We start from the raw sequence: 20,256 nt of genomic DNA, 5'->3' as shown, positions 1-20,256 counted from the left end.
ACTGAAACATGACACTGAAAGGTTGCCAGAATGGAAAAAGATAAATCAAGAAAATGTTAACTAAAACAGAGCCAGGGCAGCATTTATTATACTAGCAGACAAAACAGACTTGATTAGCATCAGTATAGTAAATTGCTATACATGTAAAATATATATACATAATCACATACACATAATTATGAACACAGCTAAGGAAGGTCACAAATGATAAAAGATTTAATTTACCAGGAATGATGAACAATTCTAAACTTGTACACACTGAATAAAATATCCCAAAAATGAAAAATGAAAAATTTTCATATTTACTGGGACCTTACAAACTACATTTTAGATACCTTGATGGAAAAGAAGCCAGCAGCAGCCAGGCAGTGCCACCTCCTCAGAGGCATGGGCATCAGTTTCATGGGACTTCTTCTCCAAGCCCCCAGATCCTGGCTATCCCAATCTTTTTCCTTTTAGTTCCCTGGATGTTTAGTTCTGTTTCCTTTGGACTACCTCACTATTTTCTTTGTCCTCCAACTCCTGGGTAACCAATTCTCTATACTGAATCCCCTCTCTTATTTAAATAAATTTTATTGTGTATATTTAAGGTATACAACATGTTATGGGACACATACTGATAATAAAAAGGTTACTAGTGAAGCACATGAACAAATCCATCATCTCACATAGCTAACCCATTTGTTTCATGGCAAAAGCAGTTAAAATCTACTCACTCAGCATGAATCCCATATATGGTAGTTTTATTACCTGTAATCCTCATGTTGTACATTAGATCTCTAGACTTATTCATCTTAAATATTTGCTACTTTGTATCCTCCAAGCTACATCTTTTGAAATACCTTGTATGGAGTTTTCTAGACAGGACCCTGAATAACACAGATCATAATATCAACAAAATGCTCTCAATTAGATTAAAAAGACCAAAAAAAAATAGTAAAGATATAAAAGATTTGAACAGTAGATGTTAACATGCCTGATTTGATGAAATATATCAAATCTTGTAAACAATCAGAACGCAGGTGAGACTATGAGTATTTTTTCCTTAGCTTCAATTTTTGCTTTTTTTTTATATTGTACATGCATTATTTTTAAAATAAACAGAGGAGGAAATAGAAGCTATGTTATTCATTTGATCAAGAGTAAACCAAAGGATCTACAATTACTAAAACTTGGCAGTGATGAAAAGCTATCTAAACTGAAACAAGCTGTTAGAAGCATCGAGGGCTACCACTTTAAAAACTTCATCATTGCTCATGTAACAGCTTAATCCTCTCCATTAACAAGTTTTCTTGATACAATTTATCTTTTCCAGTGGGTACAAAGTTTAAATTATTTTGAAAGGCATGGTGACAAGTTGCTCATAAAGTAAAATATACAAAGAAACTTATTTTGATAGTTTTTTTCCTCTAGAAATAGGTGGAAATATTTTAGGAGTTGTGATCTCCCCAGCTATAATCCAATGCTAATTAAGTGTCTTATCCTCAAAGTACACATCTTTAGTATCTGAAGGTTTCAGAACTTTTTACCTGTTGTATAATTTACTCAAACTTTTCAAAGTAAAAGCTCAGTAGAAAGTAAAAATCAGTTACCTGTAAGAATGAAATAAATCGCCCCATTTGAATTTGACAATCACCTTCCACCATGCTGGCATCCGTAGCTGTAAAAGGCAATATGAGTAAGTGTATTTCATTTTTAAATTTAAACTCAATCAATACCAAAAAAGAAGAAAAAAGTCATTTTTTTTTTCATTGGGACATCTTTTACTCCACATAGTATTGAAAACAGAATTTTTTCACCAAAGAGAAAAATGAGGCAATCACTAATCACATAATTATAAGTATCTGCTTCACTATTTAATGAATTCAAGGAAAATTCTCATCTAGCAATGGTACTTTCTAACATACAAAGATTATCACAAATTTGCTGCTGCTTCATCAGATTTTTGTACCTGTTTACTAAACAAACATACCAACAAAAAATACGAATGTTTATTTTCTCACACTAATATATAATCATAGTAGTCCTAAAATTGTCTGTTAACTTTTTGTTCATTTCATTATCAAAAAAGGCATCACATTACAATTTTGAATTTTAAACTTACCTCCTTCTCCATAAAACAAGAGACCATTGTAAAATTTAGTTTCAGCCTGTTTTTAAGAAAAAATTAAAATAATTTTAAAGGTTGTTTTGTTTTCAAATTCCTATGCTCTCTTAGATCTGTATATTTAGTAATAAACAGAGGACTACATTATTTACATACAAATTCATTTAAATTCAAAAACTGCTTATGAAGCAATTCATCTTTAGAGTAACAAAAATATTACTGATACTCAAAGCTGTATCTTGATTCCTTTAGCCTTTACTTCATCTTACCTGACTACTCTCACTGTCCAACATCCTCCCATAAGTTCATGGGAAATACAGAGCAACCACATGGCATCAAAAAGCAAGACAATAAAATAAGAAGTTTGACAACTTCTGCCAGAGTTTCATTGGTTCTTGGGTAAGGAAACACAAAACTAAATGCATACTAAAGACTGAAAGCTTTAAAAAAAAAAAATCAGTTTTCTCTATATAGCCAGTATATATGGCAGGTAACACAGACTATGGAGCTTTGTAAACCTAGATTCAAACTGTTAACTACCAGAGATGTTAGGCAAGTGGCACTCTCTTTAAGCCTGTTCCCTCATCAATGTCTCACCTACCTCCTGGGGTTACTATAAGGATTACAGTGTTAGCCTGGTGTTTTGCACATACTATGTACTCAATGAATGGTAGTCAGTATTAGTATTACATAAAATAAATAATTCTTTCAACATTCAATAAATATTTATTGCACACTGTATATATAAAAACATATACTTGCTTCTATATTATGTTTTTAAAGTTTTAAGACAAGAATTCAAATAATTACCTCATATTTTAATTTCTTGATTTCACAACAAAGTGCAGCATAAACAGTGATGACTTTGTTTAAGACCTAGTTTCATGAGTAAAAACAAAATAAAAAGTAAATTGTAAGATAACTAAAACCTTTTTAAAATACATTTTTAGATTTAGGATTCTGTACCTTGTTTTCAGTCTTTATGAGTTCCAAAAGAGAAGACTGTTCATAAGGCAAAAGCTATAGAAACAAAAGAAAAGAACATTTCATTTGAAAAATAACTGAAATTTTAAATACACAAATTGAGACTAGCTTTATTCTACTTAAACCTGTGTTTATATCCTGTACTCAACATTAGCACCATACCAACTACTTCATCCAAAACAATCTCATTAGACGACACATAAGGAAAGAAATGACCCAGTATGACCCAATCATGTTGCTATGACTCTAGTTGTCCTATAGAGCATAAGATGGCTGATTATGAGTGCAGTATGAGAAAATGCAAGGTAGTAAGATAATACTAACATTACTAAACTCCATTAGTTATGATCATGGGGAAAAAACACTCACAATTTTTTAATTTTTTTTTTCTTTTGAGACCGAGTCTCACTCTGTCACCCAGACTGGGGTGCAGTGGTGCAATCTTGGCTCACTACAACCTCTGCCTCCCAGGTTTTAAGCAATTCTCCACCTCAGCCTCCTGAGTAGCTGGGATTACAGGTGTGTGACACCACACCTAGCTAATGTTTTATATTTTTAGTAGAGACAAGGTTTCACCATCTTGGCCAGGCTGGTCTTGAACTCCTGAACTCACGATCCACCCACCTCAGCCTCCCAAAGTGATGGAATAACAGGCGTGTGCCACAGTGTCCAGCCCATTTTTGAATTCTCTATGCAGCCACAAATTTAATAAGATTGTAGTTAAAGGGTCAAAATAAATTAAGAATAAAACAGGATAGAAAAAAAAATCTTTTCTTATATAAATCTATGCTCAGAAACACTTAAATTAGTGTGTGGAGTTCACTCCTAAAGCCAGTTCAATTTCCACCTTTTCATGATCATCGACTATATGTGATCTCTGTATTAAGTGAAATCTTAGCTCTCCTTCTGGTTACATACTAACATTAACTATTTATGCAAGTAAGTTATTATATTCCTTTTTTCATTAGTAAGTTATTATATACCCTATTTCATTGTAATTTTTGTTCACAGAGGTTTTATCTGAGTTTGTGGTTTTTCCCAAAATACTAAGTAAAGAATCTTGTATAGCAAAAACAGTAAAATAACTGCCCAATAATAGAATTTAAACAGTGGTTCCAAAGAGGGCAACTGGAGAGATGGAGTCTGTAAGATAATAAAATTGTAAAGATTAGAATGCTTCTGAAGGGGAAAATAAACTAAGAGATGATGTCATCCTTTTATAAAATCTGAGAGTTGAGGCAAAAACAGATTTTATAATCATATCTAGAAGAGGCTCTTAAAGCCCAAAAGCAAGTCTTAAAAAAATAACAAGTATTACTTAATGGTGAGTGACAGATACATGAAACTTATTACCCTCAGAGACAGTACAGGTTTCCTAGCAGAGTCCTTTTAACTTACATACAATGATCCACAAAGTGTGGAAGAACAAAAAAATACAATTACAAATTTGGAGGAATGATTTTTAAAGTAAGACTAAGTCTATCCAGCCTGCAAGAAAGAGTCAAAGGAAAGTAATTTCAGTTTACAAATATACAAAGTATTTGTGAGGCAGTTTAGGGTACTGGATATGGGCACAGGCTCTGGAGCCAAGGTGCCTGATAGTCATTATTTAACTCAATGTGTCACTTACTCAAATAAGTTACTTAACTTTTCTATGCCTTAGTTTTCTCATTTACAAATGGAGATGACATTCTATCTACTTTATAGGATTGTAATTATAGGGAATTGAAAGTAATTAATAGGGAATTAAAAGTCAATACTTGTCCTATAATGCAATACTAAAAAGATAACCCAATTTAAAAATGGGCAAAGGATCAGAACAGGCATCTCTCCAAAGAAAACAGACACATGGCCATAAGCACATGAAAACATACTCAACATTATTAGCCATCAGAAATGCAAACAAAACCACAATGAGCTATCACATTCACTAAGATGAACATAATCAAGACAATAAATGCTGGCAAGAATATATAGAAAAGCTGGAACCCTCTCATACAGTGCTGGTAATGTAATGTAATGTAAAATGGTACAGCCACATTGGAAAACATTCTGGCAGTTCCTCAAAAAGTCAAACAAAAAGTTACCACATAACCCAGGATTTCCACTCCCATATACACACATATATATAATATACATATAATGTATACATACATTTTATATATATATATATGTAAAAAATATACATATGTATGTCTACACAAAACCATATGCCCAAATGCTCATAGCCACATTAAATTTATAATGGTCAAATAGTAGAAAAACCCAATGTCTATAAATTGATGAACAGATAAATAAAATGTGGTTATCCATTCCTTACAATGGAATATTATTCAGCAACAGCAAAAAAAAAAAAAAAAAGAGAGAAAGTACTAACATGTGACAACTTAGATGAGCCTTGAAAACATTAAGTTAAAGAAGCCAGCCACAAAGGAATACATATTGTATGATTTCATTTACATGAAGTGTACAGAGGAGACAAACACATAAAGATAGAAAGTAGATTGGCTGGTAGTTGCCTAGGGCTTGTATGGCCTGGCATGAACTAAGGATTGCCAATGGGTACATGATTTCTTTTTAGGGCGGTGAAAACATTCTACCATTGACTGTTGTGATGGTTACACAAGTCTATGAATATACTAAAAACAACTAAATTACACAATTTAAGTGGGTGAACTGTATAATGTATAAATCTCAAGAAAGCTGTTATAAAAACAAGTCAGTATGTGACTTAGGACAGTGTCTAGCATATAATAAATGTTCAATAAATTATTATTCAAGTGGCAACAAACTAGTTATAAAAGTAGAAATATTTCAAAATGGAGTGACCTATTTAATACATTAAAAAATTACTCACACATTAAGATCTCCTATATCACATGAGAGAACTTTTCAGAAGTGATGGAAATATTCTCTGTCTTAACTGGGATATGAGTTACATGTGCTTGGCAAAATTAAGAGTATGTGCATTTCGCTCTATGTAAAATAACCTCAATTAAGAATAAACAAAGCCTGAATATTCTGTCCAGCCCTCATCATCTTCTTAATGATGAAAATCAAAGGCAAGCTCAAAGACTTGGAGTTTGTGTCATTCTTTGACACTAAACGCTTTGTGTTTGTGTCATTCTTAAAACAAAAAAAGAACACATTTTAAAACTACCTGCATGGCTTAGAGAAAAGGAAATTAACAATTTTCTTCATCTTTCATTTTGTTCTTAGATTTCAAATAAAAATACTTTTTCTATTTTAAAAACATTGTGTTTTCAGTATATAGTATGTCCAGAAAATATATACATATATTTAAAAAATCAAATCTAACCTTTAATGCTATAGGATCAAGATTGAAATCCCAAACATCTCCAATTGAGTCATCCAGTGCATCCTCAATTCTTCTCAGTTGAGATGTATACTCTTCAAGAAATTTCCCATAATTCTTAAGTTGGACTTCAGCATGAATTTCTAAGTTTAAATTTTAAAAGAGTATGTGATTAGTATAAGTAATGAATTACCGAACATTTACTTCAAATAACCTCAAAAGGCACACTAAAGCATTGCTAATTATTACTTTGGAATGTCTGGACTTCTTGAAAATAAAGTTTCAAAGTTAAACAGTAATTCAGCTTTCAATCCTCTCCATACACTTAAAATAATTTTAAAAGCAGTAGATGTTCCCACACACAAAGATACTCTCTTAAAACCCTCACATATCATGAAAAAGTCACTAGCCCATCCACCCCACAATAGAGAGCTTTGAACGAATCTGAAAAGTACGTTAGACAACTCAACGTCCTGATTCTATCTTTTCGTCATAAATGACTCTTTTGCAAAAACAAATACTCATGACCTGAAGCAGGTGAAAAAAGTGTGTTGTCACAGAAGCAACATTTAAAAATGAAGTTTTAATTCTACACATGCTAATGTTTAATGATACACCTAAATATTTTTAAATGGAGGTTTTAGACCTGCTTGAGCATATTATTTCTATAATGCCTAAAATTTAACCAAGGTATCTTGTTATTTAACATCATAATCAAGTTGGAAAAACCAGCAAAGAACACTGCTTGAGTACAGAATACTATGCTGCTATTCCAAGAATTTACACATTCACAGATAACTGTAAGAAATCATTGGAATAAGATGGACTTTTTATTTTTTGAGACAGTCTCTCGCAGTAGCGCAATCTCTGCTCACGGCAGCCTTCGCCTCCATGGTTCAAGCAATCCTCCTGCCTGAGCCTCCCGAGTAGCTGGGACTACAGGAGCGCGCCACCATGCCCAGCTAATTTTTGTATTTTAGTAGAGACGGGGTTTCACCATGTTGGCCAGGATGGTCTCAGTCTCTTGACCTCGTGATCCACCCACCTCAGCCTCCCAAAGTGCTGGGATTACAGGCATGAGCCACTGCGCCCGGCCTGAAATAAACCCGATTTTTAAAATATGCCTATTCGTCAAAATGCATAAAAGTACTTCAGGTTATACATAAAAATTCATTACTTGTTCCCAAAGGTAATAAATTCAACTCCAACTTAGTTTATTGATATGAAAAACTTTATTCAAACTTTGTCTTCTAAAAAAGGTAAATATTTGCTCTCCTCAAATTAGCAATGTGAAGCAACTAAGTGTGTTCTGACACATGCTGTATTAAAGTATAAAGACCCAGTCCCCTTTCTCCCTTATTCTTCAACCACATAACATTCTGAATTAGGTGAATCCATTTAGTTCATTAAGATGTGTATTATAGTATTAATCTAGGCAATTTTGGATAACAGTCTAGAAACGATTCACAGACCAAAAATTAATGAAAGCCAAGCACAGGGATATGTTCTCTTCCCTACAGATTACATATAAAACTGCCTAGATTCTCAGCACCCCAAATTCAAAAGCACCCCAACTCTCAATTACACAGGAAATGACCAGTCAAAGCTGCATTTGACCAGCAAATGAGTTCTTAAACACAACACTAGGCTGAGCATGGTGGCTCATGCTGGTAATCCCAACACATTGGGAGGCCAAGGTGGGTGGATTGCTCGAGCTCAAGAGTTCAAGACCAGCCTGTGGAACATGGAGAAACTGTTTCTACCCCAGTTAAAAAAGAAAAAAATCAGCCAGCTACTAGGGAGGCTGAGGTAGGAAGATCACTTGAACCCGGAAGGTCAAGGCTACAGTGAGCCGTGGGGAACAGAGTGAGACCTTGTCTCAAAAAAAAAAAAAGACAATGCTAGGAAATACGCCAGTAAATCACTCATTTAGTATGTTTAGGGATTCACAAAGAAACAGACGACAGAAAACCTAAAATAACATTATAAGTTCCTTGCTGACAATAAATTGTTGCAAAATTGGTGAAGATTAAGCGAACAAAAGTTGAGATAAGAACTACATGGTAATTTTTTAAGAGTAAAAATTCCAAAACCTACTTAACATGCTCATCTTTATCAGCAGACTGCATTCCTTGTTTTATCTCTGTATCCCTAATACCTAGCACAGGCACTGATTTTAGAAAATATCTGTTGAATCAAATCATTCTACTCTAGGCTGAACCACTTTCAAATCCAATAACATAACTCTATTCCAGTATTTTTGAAAATACCAGAGTTGGTCATCTTTGCCCATAAAACTTCATACATGACAAGGTACAGTGCACTTTATAACATTCAGAATCCACTCCACAAAAAGCTTAAAGATTTTGTCATTATCTCCAAGATTAATTTTTATGCTGTTTAAGAGCTAGTATCTTATGTTGCCCAGGTTGGAGTGCAAAAGCGCGTTCTCAGCTTAGTGCAACCTTCACCTCCCGGGTTCAAGCGATTTTCCTCCCTCAGCTTCCAGAGTAGCTGGAATTACAGGCACCCGCCACCATGACCGGCTAATTTTTCTATTTTTAGTGGTAGAGACGGGGTTTCACCACGTTGGCCAGGCTGGTCTTGAACTCCTGACCTCAGGCATGTTTTGTGAAAAACTGCAACCCATCCTGGATGTAGCTAACTCTTCTCTGAGAGACTTGTAAAACCTAATTACATCTAAGTTTGTAGAAATTAGCCTCTCTTTGTAAAATCAAGCAAAATTCACCTGGAATTTTAAAAGCGACGTTCCACCTTTGAGAAAACTACGCCAAAAAAAAAAAAAAAATCACAACAGCATGCTCCGATATCTCTTAGATCACTTACAGATTAATATTACCAAAGATAAGAAACAGATTGCCAACTTGTATTTATTTCAAGTAGAGTTTCACTATAATAATTAGTTTGGACTCAATATTTTAATGAAAGAAATTGAATTTGTTCGTTTATTTTTGGTTGGACTTCTAAGTTAAAATCAGAATTCCATCTTGTGAAGCAAAATTTGAAGCCGATTTGCTGTAATTTTTGAAGCCTTTATAGATTCGATGGAAACTGCAAGACATCACTGAAAAATACCACTTAGCATAAATAAAGGGCCTGGGAAGGGATAAAATGACATTCACGTGTTCATTTCTGCGGGGTGAAGAGTTCTCTTCTCGGTGCCTTCTACGGTTATAGCAACGCGATGGAAAAAACACCCAAACTTCCAAAAGTTGATTTGAGAGGAAAAGAAGAAAAACAGGAAACCGAAACAGGAACCCAGACATCAGCGTCCTCCAGAGCTGAACGCTCTGAGAATCTGGCGAAATCCCCAAGAGGCCAGAGACAGAAGCAGCCAGGGCTCCTGGGGACGCTGGGCCTTGCGGGTGCGCCCCGCCCAAACCCCGAGGCATCTGAGGCGGACGCCGCTCCCCGCGGGGCACTACAGGCTCCTCCGGAGTCGCCGCCTCAAACGCCGAGCCCTGAACGGGCAAGCCTGACCCGCCGCGGCTGTGACCCCAAACCCGAGAGTAACGCTGGAGAGCGCATCCCTCGCACACCCCAAGGGCTCTCAAGTGTCCCGCACCAGACGGCTGCGCAGCCGTGCCTCTCGCAGAAGCGCTGCCCAGGACTGCGGCGGGCCGGGGGAGCGTCCACCCGCAGCCCTCGCCCTGCCGCTCCCTTACTCTGCGAGCCGTCGTCAACGCGGTCAAACTCCCAGTCCGGGGACAGAGTCTCCACCGCCATCACCTCGGCGCCTCCCACAGACACAGCCCCAACCAGCCCGTACGGCGACGACGGCCTCACCCCAGCGACTGTCACAGCACGTGACTTCCGGCCCCGGCCCCGCCTCCGCTCGCGAGGGCCGGCCGGCTCCTTGAGGGCCGCTGGGAAAGCGAGTCCTCCGCGGTGGCCGAAGGCGTCCGCCATGGCGCTGGCTGTCTGCGCGGCGGTCGTGCGACCCGGCTTGGGCTTCGTCACCATTCAGTTTGCTTCTCAAGCCACTTCGGCGCCTTTAATTTCGCCAGGCTCTCTCTAGACGATTTTTAATACCTGGGAAAGTTATTCCTCAGTCTAACCTAAAAAGGGTAGAATTGGTAGGATGGGGAATTAACAGGAAGGCACGATCCTCGAGGACATCGCTGACCAGGCGCTTCTTCCCACAAGCCTGTTTCCGATTCCCTTCCCGTCGCCACCTTAGGAGTTCTTACAGCCCTCGCGCGCATTCTGTGCGGATTGTTTTTTAGTAAAGAAGGCTGTGCGAGAGGAGTTACTTTATGAACACCCTAACAGAGAATCTTACCACCTCTCCCCTGCTCTCCACTCAGTCTTTTTAAAAATGCGAGGCGGGATGAAGAACGCTACTGAAGTGCGTTCTAAAATGCTCCCAGCAGCTACCTGGATTTTTGGAGAATCCAGATCGGTGTAAAATTCTATATGCACACATGTATTTGCATAAGAATGTTTATTGTAACGTGGTTTTTAATAGGAAACTATCTCAATGTCCAAGTGAATTACATAAAGCTCAATATGTCCATACTACGAATCACTGAAGAGCTGCTAAAATAGATGAAATACAATGGCATGAAAAACCGACACAGTTGCAGAGTCATGTGTGTTTTTGATTACATTTATGTTTTTAAGTTATATAAACACGTGTGTGCATATGTGTATGTAAATTCACAGGAAGATAAATCACAGGATGGTAGTTACCTGGGGAAAAATGTGTTGGTGAGTAACAGGATTTTCAAGTTTTGGTATGTCTACTTACATGTTTTGAATCTTTAACAATGAGAATTTTATTAACGTTTTACTAGTGTAACCTTAAAAAATACCGGAAGAACTAATCAGCGTAAGCAAAAGGCCTGTGGAAGAGCATCCTGCTGAAGTCATTGGATCTGCCCTGGGTTAAGTGTTTATTGAGTGACCACTGGGTACTGGGTACCAGGCACTATGCTAATTGCAGAAACTATAAAACAGGTAAGAAAATTGATCTCTGACCCTATGGCAGACTTAGTGGTCATTTTAGAAAGAAAAAAATAATATTGAAAATAACAGACATTGTTAGGGCCTTAATGGCTGACAAACTTTTTTCCTGTGCCTTCTCTGTGACCATGAGTTTGACTTTGCTGGATTCTTAACATTTGCATTAAATCATTGTAATTAATCTCCCTGCAGCTCATTGTGATAAATTGAAGTTACAAGTGAGAACAATTTGAATCTACAAATACACGAATCTATCAAAGTTAATAGATTAGTAGCAAGAGGCAGTGTCATGTAATAATTAAAAGCACAGTTTTGACTGCCAAATGGCCTAGGTCCAAATCCTGGCTCTGCCACTTACTAACCATGTGATCTTGGGTCACATAATTTAACCTCTGCCTCAATTTCCTCATCTATAAAATGGAAATAAAAATATTAAACACCTTGTGGGATTCTTACGAGGACTAAATTAGTTAATACATATAAGGTACATAGAACAATACCAACCATGTACTGTACCAGGTTGCTATTATGAATCAATATAGAGTTATCTTAAAAAGATCTCCAAAGGAGGCCACGCGCAGTGGCTCAGGCCTGTAATCCTAGCACTTTGGGAGGCTGAGGCAAGTGGATCATGAGGTCAGGAGTCCGAAACCAGCCTAGCCAACATGGTGAAACCCCCTCTCTACTAAAAATACAAAAATTAGCTGGGAGTGGTGGCGCGTGCCTGTAATCCCAGCTACTCAGGAGGCTGAGGCAGGAGAATCGCTTGAACCGGGGAGGCAGAGGTTGCAGTGAGCTAAGTTTGCACCACTGCACTCCAGCCTGGCAACAGAGTGAGACTCTGTCCCAAAGCCTGGGCAACGTGGTGAAACCCCGTCTCTACTAAAAATACAAAAATTAGCTGGGCATGGTGGCAGCTCCCTGTAGTCTCAGCTACTCGGGAGGCTGAGGCAAGAGAATCAACCTGAGCCACTGCACTTTATCCTGCACAACAGAACGAGACTCCGAATCAAAAAAAAAAAAAAAGAAAGAAAGAAAAAAAATCTCAGGGATTGTCTGTCTTGATCTTAAATATGTTTAAATCAAATTCCACAACCTATAATTTCAAATTTTGTTAGAGAATTACAAATTAGATACAACACATTCACAAATGAAAAGTGCTGTCTGAAAGTTATTTATAAAAATAAATGTCCTGGGCCAGGCACGGTAGCTCACGCCTGTAATCCCAGCACTTGGGAGGCCGAGGCAGGAGGATCACGAGGTCAGGAGTTGGAGACCAGTCTGGCCAACATAGTGAAACCCCGTCTCTAAAGAAAGAAAAAAGAAGAAAGGAAAAAATAAATAAATAAATGTCCTATATTTTTTAGACCTAGTCTGCAGAAGGCAAATCATTATTTTAAATAATTACATATTCTTCATTCTACTACTCTTCATTCACACAGTACTTTCTGAAAAGCAAGCTTCGAAATAATTTCACAATATTGTGCTATTCTGAAAGCTCCTGTGAACTTTAGAACAGCTGCCTATGGAAGGTGCCTGCCTGCCAATTCCTAGGAATCCCTTCCTTTGATTTATAGCCCCATATGCCCACACCTTAAATACCGGTTTATTGCATACCAAAATATTTTATGTATATATTATATAGCTAAGGTCTTGGTGAATTTGTTTCTTAATTTACATTTGAAGCCTTCTTCCAACTGCTATTCAACCCAGAAATCCCATTACTGGATATTTATCCAGAATAATGTAAATCATTCCACCATGAAGACACATGCATGCAAATGTTCATTGCAGCACTATTCACAAAAGCAAAGATATGGAATCAACCTAAATGCCCATCAATGACAAATTAGATATTTTAAATGTGGTGCATATACGCCATGGAAAAGTATGCAGCCATAAGAATGAACAAGATCATATTATTTGCGAGAACGTGGTTGGAGCCGGGGCTGTTATCCTTGGCAAACTTAACACGGGAACGGAAAACAAACCACATGTTATCATTTATAAGTGGGAGCTAAATGATGAAAGCTCATTAACACAAAGAAAGAAACAATAGACACTGGGGTCTAATTGAGGGTGGAGGGTAAGTGTAGGGAGATGAGCAGAAAAGATAACTATTAGGTTAATACCTGGGTGACGAAATAATCTATACCACAAACCCCCATGACACAAACCTTTGCATGTAATCTATAACACAAACCCCTATGTAACAAACCTTCACATGTACCCCTGAACCTAAAATCAAAGTTTAAAATAAATAAATAAATAAAATATAAAAGAAAATCTTTCTTCAATAGAAATTCTATGGCAATAACTTACTAAAGACATTTCACTTAGTACTTTGTCACAGAGTTCTGCATGTATCTGTTAAAAAGATTCCTAATATGTTAATTCATGTATTTATTTACAAAGCAATCTCTCACTTGGACAACACCGTGGATGTGGGACAGGTCTTCTCTCTCCCCTGTCCACATTCTCTGTGTGAAGCTTCTCAAAACCTGTCTGATTAGGTCATGCCCCACTTTAAATCCTTCCTATTGCCTATGGTACGGAGTTTATGCTTGGCATGTAACTCAAGGCTTCTTCCAATCTTCCCTTTGATTTAAGGGATCCTAAAGTTATTATACAGTAGGTTATCAATGATTACGGGATCATACAGATTACCACTATATCTATTTTTAGTAGAGATGGGGTTTCACCAGGCTGGTCTGGAACTCCTGACCTCAGGTGATCCACTCACCTCGGCCTCCCAAAGTGCTGGGATTACAGGAGTGAGCCACCACGTCCAGCCTAGATTAACATTATATCTGATTCCCTGAATCCCAGGTTGGACTGAGTGCTTCAGCCCTGTGCTTCCATAGTATTCACTACTATGAAGTTATCTATTGACATAATTATCTTCCCTATTAAGTTATATATTAGTTTCCTATTGCTGCTGTAGCAAATTGTCATCAACTTCATTACTTAAAACAGTACAAATTTATTATCTTCGAGTTCTAGAGGTCAGAAGGCCAAAATCAGTCTCATCAGGCTAAAGCGAAGGTGTTAGTAGGGTTGGTTCCTCTTGGACACTTGCCTTTTTCAGCTTCTGTGCATTACTTGAACCTCTTGCTTCTGTCATCACATTTCCTACTGTTGACTGATTCACTTGCCTTCCTCTTGTAATGACCCTTGTGATTACATCAAGCTCACGCAGATAATCCAGGATGATCTCCCTATCTCAAAATCCTTACCTTAATCTGCAAAGTCCTTTTAAGCATGTAAGGTAACATATTCACAGGGTCTAGGGATTAAGACATGAACACCTTTGGGCACCTGTTAGTCAGCCTAATGCAGACCATCAGCTCTTTGTTATCAGGAACCATGGTTTATTCCCACATTGCACAGTCCCTGATACAGGTTAAGCACTTAGAAAATATTTCCAGTAAATATAGGAAGTCAAGAAGCCTGAAGTCTTTTCTAATAATTCCAATATTTGGATTTCCTGTGGGTCTCTTTTCTGTTGTCTGGTGATGTTTTGTTTTGTTGTGTTGTGTTTCATTTTCTTTTGGTTTTCCATCATTTGGCCATATTTCCTGGTAGAGCTGATACTTTTTTTAGTGCATCCTGACCTTTATGTATCAAAAATTGTAGAGAGAAATTAAGGCTCTAAATGATGTCATCTTTCTTCAGTGAGGATTACTACTTTTTCTGGAAGGCCACTAGTGTAGGGGCAGATTACTTTAACCCAGTCTAGGACTGTTCTGATTTGAAGCTGGGTTTCTGTCTTTGTGAGAGCTCATCTATTTCTGTTATCACCTCAGTCCTAGGGCATAGCTATTTGCAGGGGTGGTTGGCAGGGCCTGCCAATCCTGATCAGCTTTTCCATCTCTCAGCTACTGCTATCTGCTCCCCAGCCTCATAGATTCCCAGCTTCCCCATTACAAATAAGTGGATGTCTTGAGGTGAAATGTGGTGCCAAATGTCAAGTTCAACTTTTTGGATCATCTCTCCTGAATGTCCGTTCCTCGAATCCTCACTGTCCTGGGTCTCCAATGCCTTCAAAAAGGTTTTTAGCAAAAAAAGCAAAAATGGAGAAATGGGATAACGTCAAACTTAAAAACTTCTGCATGTTAAAGGAAATAATCAACACAGTGAAAAGGCAACCTATGGAATGGGAGAAAACCATTGCAAATCATGTCTGATAAGGGATTGATTTCCACAGTATATAGAGAACCCTTACAACTCAATCGCAAAACAATTTTAAAATAGGGCAAAGGATCTGAATAGACATTTCTCCAAAGAAGATATACAAATGGCCAAAAAGCATATGAAAAGATGCTCAGCATCACTAATTATTGGAGCAGTGCAAATCAAAACCGCAATGAGATATTACCTCACACTCATTGGGATGGCCACTATCAATAAAACAAAAAAAAATAACAAGTATTGGCAAGGCTGTGGAAAAATTGGAGCCCTGTGCACTGCTGGTGGGAATGTAAGATGATGCAGTCGCTATGAAAAACAGTATGGAGGTTCCTTAAAAACCAAAAATAGAATTACAGTATGATCCAACAATCCCTCTTCTGGGTATATATCCCAAAACAGCCTGGGCATGGTGGCTTATGCCTGTAATCCCAGCACTTTGGGAGGCCAAGGTGGGCAGATCACTTGCGGTCAGGTGTTTGAGACCAGCATGGCCAACATGGTGAAATCCCATCTCTACTAAAAATACAAAAATTGGCTGGGCAAGGTGGCTCACACCTGTAATCCCAGCACTTTGGGAGGTCAAGATGGGTGGATCACGAGTTCAGGAGTTTGAGACCAGCCTGGCCAACATGGTGAAACCCCATCTCTACTAAAACTACAAAAATTGTCGGGGTGTGGTGGTGGGGCCTGTAATCCCAGCTACTTGGGACGCTGAGGCAGGAGAATCACTTGAACCCGGGAGGCGGAGTTTGCAGACAGCCAAGACTGTCCCATTGCACGCCAGCCTGGGTGACAGAGGAAGACTCTGTCTCAAAAAAAGAAAAAATACAAAAATTGGCTGGACGTGGTGGTACGTGCCTGTAGCTACTCAGGAGGCCGAGGCAGGAGAATTGCTTGAACCCGGGAGGCAGAGGTTGCAGTGAGCAAAGACCGTGGCCGTTGCACTGTACTCTGGGCAACAAGAGTGAAACTCTGTCTCAAAAAAAAACAAAAAAAACGTGGAAAGCAGGATCTCAGGGAGATATTTTCACACTCATATTCATTGCAGCATTAATCACAATAGCCAAGAGGCAGAAGCAATCCAAATGTCCATTGAGGAATGAATGGATTTTTAAAAATGTAATATATATTTATATGATGGGATGTAGGAAATCCTACCCCAGCAGCTTCCAATTATGCTTACAGTAATATAGCCTCCCACTTGTCTCTAAGCTCTATAAACATCTAAACCTTATCTCTTTGATACAGTTCAGTGCCAAGTATAACACTTGGTACACAGATGATAAACATGTATTTGTTGAACCAGTGAACCAATAATTGTCATTTTTTTCAGGTGCTCTGTAGTAGATATTCAGTTTACAGGAAAAGTATTTCCTCCTAGTTCTTCAATAGATGGCACTGTTTGTTAAAGAAACTGTAAGGATAAAATAAATCATGTAATAAAATGGCTGTTTTTAGTTGTTCATTTCTTCAACCAGTATTTTTTTTTTCTTTTTTTTTTTTTGAGATGGAGTTTCGCTCCAGGCTGGAGTGCAACGGCACAATCTCGGCTCAATGTAACCTCCGCTTCTTGGGTTCAAGCAATTCTCCTGCCTCAGCCTCCCGAGTAGCTGGGATTACAGGCATGTGCCACCACGCCCAGCTAATTTTGTATTTTAAGTAGAGACGGGGTTTCTCCATGTTGGTCAGGCTGATCTCGACCTCAAGTGATCTGCCCACCTCGGCCTCCCAAAGTGTTGGCATTACAGGCCTGAGCCACCACGCCTGGCTTTCAACCAGTATTTAATCAGGACTTCCTCTGTTTGATATGTCACAGTGACCAAAACTCTTCAAAGAGCTCAATTGTCTGGTAAGAGAAATTTTTCAGATATTTTAACTTATGGGTCAGCAAAGTACAGTCAGCAGATCGGTAAATAAAATATTAGACTACAGCCGTGCCCATTAACTTACATATTATCTACGTTTGTGTGTTGTCTATGGCTGCTTCACACTAAAATGACAGCTAAATTGGTAGTTATAGCACAATCATATGGGCCACAATTCTAAAGTATTTATTACTTGGCCCTTCAAGAAAAAGTTTGGGCCAGGCGCAGTGGCTCACGCCTGTAATCCCAACACTTTTGGGAGGCCCAGATGGGCGGATCACCTGAGGTCAGGAGTTTGAGACCAGCCTAATCAATATAGCGAAACCCCATCTCTACTAAAAATACAAAAAATAGCTGGGCGTGGTGGCGGGTGCCTATAGTCCCAGCTACTTGGGAGGCTGAGACAAGAGAATTGCTTGAACCTGGGAGGCGGAGGTTGCAGTCAGTCAAGATTGTGTCACTGCATTCCAGCCTGGGCAACAGAGCAAGACTCCAACTCAAGAAAAAAGAAAAATAAAAAGCTTGTCAGCTGGGCATGGTGACTCACTCCTGTAATCCCAGCCGTTTGGGAAGCTAAAGTGAGAGGGTAGCTTGAGTCCAGGAGTTCAAGACCAGTCCAGGGAACATGGTAAGACTCTGTCTCTAAAAAAAATTTTTTTTAATTAGCTGGGTGTGGTGGCATGCACCTATTGCCCCAGCTACTTAGGAGGCTGAGGTGGGAGGATTGCTTGAGGTCAGGAGTTCAAGGATGCAGTGAGCTATGATTGTACCACTGCACCCTTTACCTGGGCAACAGAGTGAGAACCTGTCTTTTTAAAAAAAAAAAAAAAGAAAAGAAAGAAAGAAAGAAAAAAAAGAAGGAAACAAGTTTTCTGACTCTTGTTGGAACTCTAAAAGAGCAAAATAATATAAAAAAGGTTTTGCTATATAAGTTATGTAAAGTAGGTTGAAATAATCTACTTTTAAAAGCATAGACATTTTAGAAGATCTTCGTATCAATATAATTGACATGGACACTTCTAATAATGGAGGCAGCATAAAGTGGTCAAGTGAACACATCTACAGTTAATTACTAAGAAAAGCAGCCAAAATATCTTAAAATGACTTTTTAAAGATCTAAAACAATAAAAGCAGGCAAAAACCACAGGAAAATTTCTTCAGCAACTTGATAAGCATTATGAGTTTGTGGCTTTTTGTCTGATGGTTTCCCTCACCCACTCAGGCTCAGCACTGCAGGCCTACTGGCTCACACTGTCAGCAAACTGAATACAGGGTTGTTAGAAGAGAAATCATCAATTTGAGGAGTGACCTACAAAATGGGTGAGATCCAAAATCTGGGTGTAAACGTTGCTCAAATCCCTGGCTGACCACAAACTTCCTCCTGGTGAAAGAACAGGAGTCCCTGAAACATAGAACTGCACTGAGTGAAGTATGTGTGTTTGCTGCTCTTTCAAATGCATCTGTTTCCCAACCGAGGTACACCTCAGGTAGCAGAAGGCTGAAGACTTAATAACAGAGAACAGTAGAGCTGGCAAAGCAGATTAGAATTTAGAAGGAAAGACTGATAATTAGGGCAACTGTAGATGGGTGTAATCCCTGCAATCTAAGTATAAACGCTGGCCAAATCCTTCACTAAACTAAGAACTAAGCAGAATATAAACTGCTGCACTCTACTGAGGAGACAGGGTTTGAGTCTAGGCAAGTTTACTTTATTTAAAAACAAATAAACAGGCATGGTGGCTCACACCAGTAATCCCAGCACTTTGGGAAGCAGAAGCGGGAGGATCACTTGAGCCTAGGAGTTCAAGACCAGACTGGGCACCAAAGTGAGACCACATCTCTATAAAAACTTTTAAAAATTAGCCAGGTGTTGTGGTATACACCTGTGGTTCCAGCTACATAGGAGACTGAGGCAGGAGAATTGCTTTGGTCCAAGAGGTCAAAGCTGCAGTGAGCCATGCTCCTGCCACTGTACTGTAGCCTAGGTGACAGAGTGAGAACTTGTCTCAAAGAAACAAACAAACAACAAAAAATACCAGTCAAATAATTCTCTGAAGAACAAAATAGAATCCAGAGTAGCTGCATTATATTATATACAATATACAGTTATAACCAAAAGCTTTATAAGAAGATAACAAAATCCAGGCACTCGGCCGGGCGCGGTGGCTCACGCCTGTAATCCCAGCACTTTGGGAGGCCGAGGCGGGTGGATCACGAGGTCAAGAGATCGAGACCATCCTGGTCAACATGGTGAAACCCCGTCTCTACTAAAAAAATATACAAAAAATTAACTGGGCATGGTGGCGCGTGCCTGTAATCCCAGCTACTCAGGAGGCTGAGGCAGGAGAATTGCCTGAACCCAGGAGGCGGAGGTTGCGGTGAGCTGAGATCGCGCCATTGCACTCCAGCCTGGGTAACAAGAGCGAAACTCCATCTCAAAAAAAAAAAAAACAAACAAACAAAACAAAACAAAATCCAGGCACTCAACAGTCCAATTAAAAATCAGGAAATAGGGGCCGGGCGCGGTGGCTCAAGCCTGTAATCCCAGCACTGTGGGAGGCCAAGGCGGGTGGATCACGAGGTCAAGAGATGGAGACCATCCTGGTCAACATGGTGAAACCCCGTCTCTACTAAAAATACAAAAAATTAGCTGGGCATGGTGGCGCGTGCCTGTAATCCCAGCGACTCAGGAGGCTGGGGCAGGAGAATTGCCTGAACCTGGGAGGCGGAGGTTGCAGTGAGCCAAGATCGCGCCATTGTACTCCAGCCTGGGTAACAAGAGCGAAACTCTGTCTCAAAAAAAAAAA

At 38.9% G+C, this 20,256-nt stretch overlaps 1 protein-coding gene across 4 annotated transcripts in view; it reads right to left on the bottom strand.

Annotated features, from left to right (window-relative positions):
* Window positions 1-10,243, bottom strand: part of WASHC4 (WASH complex subunit 4) — a 61,603-nt gene extending 51,360 nt beyond the window's left edge. Inside the window, exons 1-6 of one of the 4 annotated variants that reach the window (XM_032299995.1) lie at window positions 10,094-10,243; window positions 6,411-6,550; window positions 3,074-3,127; window positions 2,918-2,983; window positions 2,105-2,150; window positions 1,593-1,660 (exon numbers count right to left, since the gene is read on the bottom strand). In XM_032299995.1, coding sequence (XP_032155886.1) covers window positions 1,593-1,660; window positions 2,105-2,150; window positions 2,918-2,983; window positions 3,074-3,127; window positions 6,411-6,550; window positions 10,094-10,154 — 435 coding nt within the window. In that variant the 5' untranslated portion in view covers window positions 10,155-10,243. Of the gene's footprint in view, window positions 1-750; window positions 1,537-1,592; window positions 1,661-2,104; window positions 2,151-2,917; window positions 2,984-3,073; window positions 3,128-6,410; window positions 6,551-10,093 lie in introns of those variants that run through there. The other 3 variants (XM_032300011.1, XM_032299999.1, XM_032300003.1) reach the window with 3 other exon arrangements.
* Window positions 10,244-20,256: the final 10,013 nt, after the last annotated feature.

The sequence above is a fragment of the Sapajus apella genome, unplaced genomic scaffold (genome assembly GCF_009761245.1).
Source record: "Sapajus apella isolate SASKATOON/1434 unplaced genomic scaffold, GSC_monkey_1.0 scaffold2, whole genome shotgun sequence".
Taxonomy (NCBI): domain Eukaryota; kingdom Metazoa; phylum Chordata; class Mammalia; order Primates; family Cebidae; genus Sapajus; species Sapajus apella.
The sequence above is the reverse complement of the archived record's forward strand: the minus strand, read 5'-3'. Positions and strand labels throughout refer to the sequence as shown.